We start from the raw sequence: 12,071 nt of genomic DNA on the forward strand, positions 1-12,071 counted from the left end.
TCATTCCATAGATCCATAAAAGAGGGAATCCTCCTGGGTGTGGACATGTCAGATAAACACATTACAAAAATGTAATTAGAAAAACTCGAGTTTCATTAATTTTAATGATCCTCAGCCAATAAACAGTAAAATTTTGTACATGAATTAAATTTAAACTTCTAATATTTACAGGTTTAAGGGGGGTAGGACTTCAAACGGGCCGAATTGGAGCAGGAGAGGCACCACAGGACATTTTAATTTCCACTGTCTATACTTGTACAAGTAAATTCATAAAACTTCGTCAGCATGAGACCAGGAAGGATTCAGGATTCACACTCGTAGCAGCGTAAGTTCAAGAACATAACAAAAATAATTTTTTTTTTACATGTGAAATTTCATCATTTTTTTCTGTTACTATTGGCTGCATTTGTTGCTATAGTTACAGTTTCCTTCATAAGTAAGAGAGACTGTTCGATGAATTTTGCACAGCATACAAACAATACTTACAGGTGTCTGAAACTCTAGAATCTAATTAATTTATGAAAAAATGAATGAGCTGTTATGTTTCAAACTTTATGTTTACAAAAAAATCAAATTTTGATATAATTATCTCAATTTTTACCACAGTTTTTAATAGATTCGGAAAATTCTAGAGTTTCATACACCTGTGAGTATGGTTTGCAAAATTCATCAAAGAATCTCTGTTACTTGTGAAGCAGCCAACAGTAAGTGAAAAAATGATGAAACTTCATATCTAAAAAAAATTTATTTTCTTATGTTTTTGCACTTCCACTGCTATGAGTGTGAATCCAGAATCTTTCCTGGTCATGCTGACAAAGTTTTATGAATTTATTTGTAAAAGTATAGACAGTGGAAATTAAAATGTCCTGTGGTGCCTCTCCTGCTCCAATTCGCCCCATTCGACGTCCTACCCCCCTTAATGCTTACATGTGCTTTCATTAAATCCATCATTCAGACATTTGCTAGTTTCTTGGCTATTACAACCAAGTATTGTCAAAAATTGAAGTAAATTATTCATTTCAGTCATCCTCAGTTATGAACAGTCAGACTATGTACAGGATTTAAAATTAAACTTCCACTGTTTAGAGACTTAAGACTTATATCTGCTTTCCATACATCCATCATTCACACAGTAGGTAATTACTTGGCTGTTACAACCAAGTATTGTCAAAAATTAAAGTATAATAAATTTTCATTAAAATGGTCTACTGCACTTGTTGAGAAGCTCATGGATGGAATGGAAGGGGTTGACCACCAAAAATTCTTTTAAATTATGTTTCAATTGTGCCTTGTCTGAAACTAAACTCTTAATGGTTGCTGGTAACTTATTGAAAATACGCGTTGCTGATTACTGGACTCCTTTCTGGCCAAGAGTAACTGATTTTAAATCTTAATGTATATTGTTCTTATTCCTAGTATTGATACTGTGTACTAAGCAGTTAGTTGGAAAAATAGATGTATTATTTACAACAAAATTCATTGAATAAATATACTGTGAAGCTGTGGTTAATATGCCCAATTCTTTCAATAGGTTTCGACAGGATGTTCTTTGATTTACACTACTCATTACTCTTATTATATGCTTCTGTACTCTAAAAATTTTTTCTCTGTTTGTGAAGTTACCCCAAAATTTGATGCCATATGACATAATGAAGTGAAAATAAGCAAAGTATGCCAGTTTTTTTATATTTATATCTCCTATGTCTGACATCGTTCACATTGCAAATACAGCCTTGTTTAGGCGCTTTAGCATTTCGTTAGTATGTTGCTTCCAACTGAATTTATTATCAATTTGTAATCCCAAGAAATTTACACTCACAACTTCTCCTATTTCAGTGTCATCATACTTTATACACACACCAGAAGGTAATCTCTTGGAAGTTCTGAACTGCATATAGTGGGTCTTTTCAAAGTTTAGTGACAGTGAATTGACTATGAACCACTTATTAATGTCAGTAAAAATTTGATTAGCTGCCGTTTCTAAATGTTCTATTTATTGCAATGTTTGTATCATCTGCAAATAAGACAAACTTGGCATCTGGGAATGTAACAGATGACAAGTCATTAATATACACAATATGAACAATGTTAATAACGTTTAAAGACATTTAAGAGTTTTCACATAAAAGTTTGGAGGCACTATTTTTCAGAACATGTACGTAAAAAGAGAATCGCGAATTCACCGCTGAAGGAACGTAAAAGTCTTTGGCGGCTAGGGAAAGTAGTAGTGTCAGCTATGGAAAACTTGTTCTTCATTTAGAAAATTGTGAAGTGTAGTTGTCTGACACCATAATTTATGAAGAACTGTTATCCGCGGCTACATAGAGAAGCCATTGAAGTTAACAGTGCGTCCGAGGAGAAAATGTGAATATTCAGGGGTGTAGTAGGAACTATCATTCAGACCAAAGAAGTCCAGCAAACAGTGGTTCTAAAATGCATACCTTAAGACCAAGGATGGGCACGAAAGGGAACCAGTGGTTGAGAAGGGAGTGAGAAAGGGTTGTGGCCTCTCTCCAATGTTATTCAATCTGTATACTGAGAAAGCATCAATGGAAACAAAAGTAAAATGCGCAGTAGGAATTAAAATCCATGGAGAAGAAATAAAAACTTTGAGGTTGGCCGACGACATTGTAATTCTGTCAGAGACAGCAAAGGATCTGGGAGAACAATTGAACGGAATAGACAGTGTTCAAGAAGGTTATAAGATGAACATCAAAAAAGCAAAACGAGGATAATGGAATGTATTCGAATTAAAGCAGGTGATGCTGAGGGAATTAGATTAGGAAATGAGACACTTGAAGTAGTAGATGAGTTTTGCTGTTTGGGCAGCAAAATAACTGATGATGGTCGAGGTAGGAACGATATGAAATACAGACTGGCGATGGCAAGGAAAGCATTTCTGAAGAAGAGAAATTTGTTAACATCGAGTATAGATTTAAGTGGCAGGAAGTCTTTTCTGAAAGTATTTATATGGGGTGTAGCTATGTTTGTAAGTGAAACACGGACGACAAATAGTTTAGACAATGAGAGAATAGAAGCTTTTGAAATGTGGTGCTACAGAAGAATGCTGAAGATTAGATGGGTACATCACGTAAGTAATGAGAAGGTACTGAATAGAAGTGGGGAGAAGAGGAATTTGAGGCACAACTTGACTCATAGAAGGGATCGGTTGCTAGGACACATTCTGAGGCAACAAAGGATCATCAGTTTAGTATTGGAGGGAAGGGCGGTGGGTAAAAGTCGTAGAGGGAGATAAAGGCAAGAATACTCTTAAACAGATTCAGAAGGTTGTAGGCTGCAGTAGTTACTCGGAGATGAAGAAGCTTGCACTGGGTAGAATAGCGTAGAGAGCAGCATCAAACCAGTCTCGGACTGAAGACCACAACAACAACAACAACAACAACAACAAGACCCAGGAGCTCTTCTTCACTTCAGCAAAATGGTTCAAATGGCTCTGAGCACTATGGGACTCAACTTCTGAGGTCATTAGTCCCCTAGAACTGAGAACTAGTTAAACCTAACTAACCTAAAGACATCACAAACATCCATGCCCGAGGCAGGATTCGAACCTGCGACCGTAGCGGTCTTGCGGTTCCAGACTGCAGCGCCTTTAACCGCACGGCCACTTCGGCCGGCTTCACTTCAGCACTGTGAAACAAATCTTGCAGGGAACTATTTGTTTTCTGTACTTTGAGAGGACCATGTCAAGTTATCTTGCATTCTGAAGTGCAACCTTAAAAGCTATAAGCAGTTTATATTCAGTGCTGTGTAGCACATTTCCTCATCTTAAAGCCCATTTTGGAGCCCATTTTTACGAATAGCTTTTTTTTAAGTTTTGGTCCATACTACTACTCCGAAAATATTAAAGAGCTTGTAGTGGTCGACATTTGTCTCACGATGTTGAAGGTGAAGCAGTACACTTATAGATGCCTTGTAAGGTAAGCATTTTACGACCCATGTTCGACAGAGCTTTTTACTTCGACTGAGCGTTCCTGTAATATCATTTCTCTTGCTAGGCTGGTAAAGTTCGGCGTTCTGGCTCTAGATGGGCCAGCCGGGCTCGAAAAAGTCCTGTGTCGTCCTCTGCCAGTTGTGTTATCGGATGTAGCATCGATCAGTTGAGGAGCTCCTCAGTTGGCCACAATAGGGTTGAGTGCACCCCCTACCACCCCTCACACCGAGGTAAGAGCCCTGGCTAGACTGCGGCCGACCCCGCTTCCCCCAAATGGGAATCAGCCGCACTGCTTTATAAGCTTGGGGATAACTTTAAGCCGGCCAGTGTGGCCGAACGTTTCTAGGCGCTACAGTCTGGAACCGTGCGACCGCTACAGTCGCAGGTTCGAATCCTGCCTCGGGCGTGGATGTGTGTGATGTCCTTAGATTAGTTAGGTTTAAGCAGTTCTAAGTTCTAGGGGACTCATGACATCAGGTGTTAAGTCCCATAGTGCTCAGAGCCATTTGGACCCATTTTTTGATAACACAAAAGGAGAAGCCAACAAACTTAGACATATATGGACAGCTGCTCTACAGAATCGATAGACAAAGTTTACCTTTGACAAACGGCAGTGCAGTTCTTTAGTTTCACCTCTGACTAGTATTATCTCGCCTGACCACATGTAAATGTCTACTGCATACCTTCGCCTGTCAAGCAGCGAGACCCATGGGAACCAGAAATGCCTGTGAAGATTATTGTAAATATAATGGGAAAGGCAATAAGTAATAAAAATTTCAAAGCAGCCTTGATCACATAAACACATTAATTTAAATCCCAGTTCAATCTGTTTTAGACCACCATCAGCCTATAATTCAAAGATGGCAGGTGGAGACAGTGACACGGAGAAGGAACTGTACGTACAAGACATAGATGTCTGACACAAGCAGGAGCCACATATATAAGACAAAGATAACTCGTGTCTGCTCCGTGCCATTGTCTGCATCTGCCACCTGGGGAGTATGGTCTGATGGTGGTCTAAAACAGATTGAAACCGGTCACGATTTTTCAATAAATGTGTTTATGCAATCAAGACTGCTTTTTAACTGCTGTTGTTGTTTTTGTTGTTTTGGTCTTCAGTCCTGGGACTGGTTTGATGCAGTTGTCCATGCTACTCTATCCTGTGCAAGCTTCTTCATCTCCCAGTACCTACTGCCACCTACATCCTTCTGAATCTGCTTAGTGTATTCATCTCTTGGTCTCCCTCTACGATTTTTACCCTCCACGCTGCCCTCCAATACTAAATTGGTCATCCCTTGATGCCTCAGAACTTGTTCTACCAACTGATTCCTTCTTCTAGTCAAGTTGTGCCACAAACTCCTCTTCTCCCCAATTCTATTCAATACCTCCTTAATTATGTGATCTACGCATCTAATCTTCAGCATTCTTCTGTAGCACCACATTCCAAAAGCTTCTATTCTCTTCTTGTCTAAACTATTTATCGTCCATGTTTGACTTCCATACATGGCTGCAATCCATACAAATACTTTCAGAAACAACTTCCTGACACTTAAATCTATACTCGATGTTAAATTTCTCTTCTTGAGAAACGCTTTCCTTACCATTGCCAGTCTGTATTTTATGTCCTCTCTACTTCGACCATCATAAATTATTTTGCTCCCCAAATAGCGAAACTCCCTTACTACTTTAAGTGTTGTTTAATTTCTGAAAATATCGAGGGCAGCTCAGGACAAAATTTCAGGGACAAAAAAGGTTGATGGGCCACGACCATAAATCGTGGAAGACGTACCTGGAGCAATGACATCTGTCGTCAAAACATTGCTTGATCAGTTTATCTTGGTCTGTTGCGTGCGGGGGACTACAGTGATGGGCCTCCTCGATGTTGCAGACTGCCCAACCATGCCTAGCGCCGTGCGCTGGGCGCTGCTCCACCGGCAGGTGTCGGCGCTATCCGCCCCCGCCGCCGCCTCCGGCGCCGCCCCCGCCAGGAGGCGCTTCTGCATCATCACGCCGACGCCGCCCCTGCCGCGAGCACCGCCGCCCCCGCGGCCCACGGCGCTCCTGGATCTGCACCGCTCGCTGGGAGCGCGCCTCGTCGACTTTGCGGGCTACCTGCTGCCCGTCTCGTACCGCGATCATCCGGACCCCGCCGCCCACCTGCACACCAGGCGTCACTGTTCGCTGTTTGACGTCTCCCACATGATGCAGACCGAGGTGAGTTACAGAATGCTACTTTGTGTCTTGTCTGTTTACACTGGTGCTCGTACCGTGACCACCTGGACCCCCCCCCATCCCCCCCGCCCACTGGCACAGCATACTGTTCGAGATCTCCCACATGATGGAGACCAAAGTGAGTCATGGAAGACCACAGCGTGCATTGTCTGTTTACACTGATGCTCGTACCACAACCACACGGACCCATCCCCCACCCTGCCGACTGGCACATCTTACTGTCTGAGATCTCCCACATGATGCAGACAGTACTGTACGTGGCTGCTCTGGTTTGGGTTTCCCCTGGCCAGAGGTGGATTATCATCAGGGATCCCAGAGCTTCTGCTCATATTCCCTTCAAGTCCAACCCATGCATCCACTACCCAACTCCGCCACAACGAACGAAACCAGCTCGGAAAAACTACCCCCTTTGTGGGGGAATGGACCTTCCATCTGAAGAGCGCCTTTAGCCACCCTTTTGGGTGCCCATGGGGAACCACATGGAGGCGGCGCCGCCACTGCTGATGGCGACCCTTTTCATCAGCAGTATGGCATCCACATACAGCATAATCGTAATTACGGAGGTGCTCAGGGGAACAACCTGTAGCCCCCAGGCTGGTGAGGCCCACATGCTGTCGATCACCAGTTTCCCAGGATCTCGGCCAATTCCTGTCCATGTACTGGTATTTCTGCCCTCTGACATTCCCTTCTCGCCACTGGTGTCCCAGGAGCCATGTAGAAGCATCATCGGTGGTTCTGAGAGTCAGCTCGTCACCCCTCCACACTCAGCCATGGTTCAACACACACATGATGCAGACAGAAGTGAGTCACAGAACACCACAGTGTGCATTGTCTGTTTACACGAATGCTCGTACCACAATCTCCCAGACTCTGCACACCGGGCGCCATTGCTCTCTGTTCGTCTCCCACATGATGCATCCATAGGTGAGTCACAGAATGCGACTGTGTGTCTAGTTGATTGCACTGATACTCGTACCATAGCCACACATACCCCTGCCAATCTGCAGACTAGGGGCCGCTGCTCGCTGTTTGCCGTCTTCCATATGATGCAGACTGAGGTGAGTAACAGAATGCTACTTTGTGTCTTGTCTGTTTACACTGATGACCGTACTGTGACCACCTGGACCCCACTGCCACCTACACATGTGGCACCACTGCACACTGTTTGACATCTACCACATGATGCAGACTGAGATGAATCTTGTAACGCCACTGTTTGTCTTGTTTGTTTATACTGATGAACTTGCTGTGACCATCTGAACTTCACCATCCACCTGCACACCAGACACCATTGCTCGCTTGACGTTTCCCACATGATGCAGACTGAGGTGAGCCACAGAACGCTGCTGTGTGTCTTGTCTGTTTACACTGATGCTCGTACTGTGACCACCTTGACCCCACCACCACTTTCACATGAGGCACCAAGGCACACTGTTTGACATCTCCCACATGATGCAGACTGTGAATCGTGAAACGCCACTGTTTGTCTTGTCTGTTTATGCTGATCTTCTTGCTGTGACCATCCGAACCTCACCGTCCACCTGCACACCAGTCGCCATTGCTTGCTGTTCGATGACTCCCACATGATGCAGACTGAGTCACACTATGCTGCTGTGTGTCTTGTCTGTTTACACTGATGCTCGTACCACAACCACACGGACCACCCAGCCCACTGGCATGGCTTAATGTTCGAGATCTTCCACATGCTGCAGGCCAAAGTGTGTAGTGGAACACCACAGTCTGGTTGTCTGTTTACACTGATGCTCGTACCACAATCACCCAGACCCTGCACACTGGGCGCCATTGCTCGCTGTTCGACGTCTCCCACATGATGCAGACTGAGGTGAGTCACAGAATTCTGCTGTGTGTCTTGTGTGTTTACATGTATGCTCGTACCACAACCACATAGACCTCCCAGCCCACTGGCAAAGCTTACTGTTCGAGATCTCCTACATGATGCAGACCAAAGTGAGACACGGAACACCACAATGTGCATTGTCTGTTTACACTGATGCTCGTACCACACTCGCTCAGACCCTGCACACCGGGCGCCTTTGCTCGCTGTTCGGCGTCTCCCACATGATGCACACCGAGGTGAGTCACGGAACACCACAGTGTGCACTGTCTGTTTACACTGATGCTCGTACCACACTTGCTCAGACCCTGCACAACGGGCGCCTTTGCTCGCTGTTCGGCGTCTCCCACATGATGCAGGCCGAGGTGAGTCACTGAATGCTACTTTGTGTCCTGTCTGTTTACACTGATGCTCATACCGCGACCACCTAGACCCTGCCGCCACTTGCACATTGTTTGACATCTCCCACGCAGACCGAGGTGAATCGTGAAAGCCAGGTGTCCGGATACTTTTGATCATATAGTGTATGTACCACAGATCGTTTCATGACTTACAGAATGGGCAAGCCTACGACCTCACCTTATGTGACGAAGCCTTGTATAATCTTCTCCCCTACTCGTTATTTTAGCGTCCTTCAACTGTTTTCCACATATTCTCACCACAGCAGCATGCAAACAGCCTACCAGCGCCTGCCACAGTGGTTGAGCGAGCAGCGGGCCGACTTGTCTTGCCAGAAGGCCTGGTTTCGATCCCGGGCTGGATTGGAGTTTTTCTCCACTCAGGGACTGGATGTTTGTGTCGTCATCATCCTCATTTTATCCTCATCGACGCGCAAGTCACCGAAGTGGCGTCACCTCAAAAGGCGACCGGGTCTCCCTGCTGGGAGGCCCTCACCACACGGCATTCCTTTTCAGCCTACCAGCTTCGCCAATTTCGAGGTGCTCGTTCACAAGCGCCAGTCAAAGTAGTTTATGTCAGCTAATTTTCCCATTTTTAGTCCATGTCGTCGCTAGAATTAATAGCGATTCATCTCTACTTCCTGACACAAACTACAGGAAACTATCCTTGAGAGGATAAGAAGCAGAAAAGGTCAATATGGATATACGCCTGGAAATGCATTTCGAGGAAGGCGCTCCCACTTGAAGATGGAGGTAAAAGGTCTTCGATGGTGACCCTGCCATCAGCACCAGGCAGGTAGCGCATCAGCATGGGGTAAGCCAGACGACTCTGGGGAACGTCCCCATTGACAGCTACTACTATTCGTGTCGCTTAAAGTGAATGCAGGCCTTATTAGCTACGGACTTTTCTTGTCAGCAACAGTTTTGTCACTGGTTCGTCGCACAGGCCACCACGGTGCTGGGATTTCTCTTATCCGTTGTATCCACAGATGAGGCTACCTTTGTGAGAAGCGGTATCACCAAGCTACACGACACTCATCTATGGATTATGAAGAATCACTGCAGTGTGGTGGCAGCGAACAGTCAACACCAGGTCAGCATCAGTGCGGGTGGGGATTATTGATAATTACCTTGTGGGACTGGTGATCCTTCCCAAAAGCCTTACAGCCGAGGTACCCTCCTGGTGACTGTGTCTCCTGCTGCAAGACATGACTTTGGCTGTGTGCTGCATGGTGGTGCTACAACTCACTGCCCTCTTGAGCGTGATGGCAAAAGACTGCCTCATTCTCACTTGTCTGATGTGCCCTCGTGTGTGATTTCAGTCATTATAATATACACTGTCAAAGGTATTCTATCTCCACCTTCAAGTGGGCGTGTCTCCATTGGAACGCGTTGGTGGTCACATAGGTGACATTTTTGTACTCCTTAGGTTTTGTACTCCTGAGGTTGGGAAGGGAGTGTAGCTTTTCCCCGATGTTATTCAGTCTGTATATTGAGCAAGCAGTAAAGGAAACAAAAGAAAAATTTGGAGTAGGTATTAAAATCCATGGAGAAGAAATAAAAACGTTGAGGTTCGCCGATGACATTGTAATTCTGTCAGACAGCAAAGGACTTGGAAGAACAGTTGAACGGAATGGACAGTGTCTTGAAAGGAGGATATAAGATGAACATCAACAAAAGCAAAACGAGGATAATGGAATGTATTTGAATGAAGTCGGGTGATGCTGAGGGAATTAGATTAGGAAATGAGACACTTAAAGTAGTAAAGGAGTTTTGCTATTTGGGGAGCAAAATAACTGATGATGGTCGAAGTAGAGAGGATATGAAACGTAGACTGGCAATGGCAAGGAAAGCGCTTCTGAAGAAGAGAAATTTATTAACATCGAGTATAGATTTAAGTGTCAGGAAGTCGTTTCTGAAAGTATTTGTATGGAGTGTAGCCATGTATGGAAGTGAAACATGCACGATAAATAGTTTAGACAAGAAGAGAATAGAAGCTTTCGAAATAAGGTGCTACAGAAGAATGCTGAAGATTAAATGGGTAGATCACATAACTAATGAGGAGGTATTGAATAGAATTGGGGAGAGGGGGGAGTTTGTGGCACAACTTGACAAGAAGAGGGGACCGGTTGGTAGAACAAGTTCTGAGGAATCAAGGGATCACAAATTTAGCATTGGAGGGCAGCGTGGAGGGTAAAAATCGTAGAGGGAGACCAAAAGATGAATACACTAAGCAGATTCAGAAGGATGTAGGTTGCAGTAAGTACTGGGAGATGAAGAAGCTTGCACAGGATAGAGTAGCATGGAGAGCTGCATCAAACCAGTCTCAGGACTGAAGACAACAACAACAACAACAGCCTCTGAGGGAACGTGTACTGCAGGTTGTCAACTTGTAGCAAAATCACTTCGCACACTTTCCTCAAAGAATCAGTTGCCTCAAAAACCAGCATTCAAGCTATCGTTGGGGAGTGGTAATAGTGTTATGCCACATCAATAGTAAGTTAGAAAATGATGAAATTTCACATGTAAAAAACTTTATTTTGTTTACGCCAACGGCCTTGCGACAATGCTAACACCGGTTCCTGTCATATCACCGAAGTTAAGCGCTGTCGGGCTGTGCTAGCACTGGGATGAGTGACCATCTGGTCTGCCGAGCGCTGTTGGCAAACTGAGGAGCTACTTGACTGAGAAGTAGCATCTCCAGCCTCGGAAACTGACATACTGTCAGGAGAGCGGTGTGCTGACCACATGACCCTTCGTATCCGCATCCAGTGATACCTGTAGGCTGAGGATGACATGGCCGCCGGTCGGTCCGTTGGGCCTTCATGGCCTGTTCGGGCAGGGTTAGTTGGTTAGTTTAGTTTAGTCTATTTGTTTACTGGGGTCGCAGAGAGCAAGAGTATTTATGGCGGTTTTACATACAAGGTGGCAACAAGAGAGTAATGATACTTTTTTAATGTACATTTCCTGTGTTCATCAAAGCTCTCACTAAACTGTTGTGTATTCTGTATCTTCCTCCTGCTCGGCATAGGTAGAACACAGTTTACGAACACTCGCGCTGACATTGATGCTGAGACTGACAGAACAAACAGGCAGACCGTGTGTTCGACGAATACGGAGTGCACGAAGCAAATGACTAGCCAGAAGCAAAGTCCAGATATTAGCAAAGTCGCTGTAAGCGCGCGCAGACATTGCAGGTAGCGATCCAAACAGCTGCGGTGCCTTCCGACCGTTAAGCTGCTAAGCTGCCGTTAAGCTGCTAAGAGCTGGCACACGAACTGGCCCAGAGCTTTGGTGTAGCGAATTGCCGGCGTGTTGGCTTTGTAGGGTAATTATTTGTGGGAAAATGATTCGGAAATGATCGGGGAGATATTATTTCAAAGGGTTAAATGATTTTTTAAAATTCTGGAATATATTTTTGGGCAAAGGAGGGGTTTTGGCTATCCAGTCACCGTAGCTAATGAAGAAAAAAATTGAACATTAAGATTTCGATGAGAATACACAGATATAAAAAATTAAAATGTTCTTATCTCCCTTTTTGAAATAATTTTCTTTTTTATTTTTCTTCAGCACTGCAGTAATACTTTGGTGTTTCCCTCCGATATTTCTGGTGTCCTTGCAGGTCATGTCATGG

General features: G+C 44.5%; 1 protein-coding gene across 1 annotated transcript in view; it reads left to right on the forward strand.

Moving 5' to 3' along the window:
• Positions 1–12,071, forward strand: part of LOC126215244 (aminomethyltransferase, mitochondrial) — a 196,300-nt gene that overhangs the window by 122,807 nt on the left and 61,422 nt on the right. Inside the window, exon 2 of the mRNA XM_049941911.1 lies at positions 5,841–6,166. Within this exon, the coding sequence (XP_049797868.1) occupies positions 5,852–6,166 (315 nt within the window). The 5' untranslated portion in view covers positions 5,841–5,851. The remainder of the gene's footprint in view (positions 1–5,840; positions 6,167–12,071) is intronic.

This window comes from Schistocerca nitens, chromosome 12 (assembly GCF_023898315.1).
Source record: "Schistocerca nitens isolate TAMUIC-IGC-003100 chromosome 12, iqSchNite1.1, whole genome shotgun sequence".
Taxonomy (NCBI): Eukaryota; Metazoa; Arthropoda; class Insecta; order Orthoptera; family Acrididae; genus Schistocerca; species Schistocerca nitens.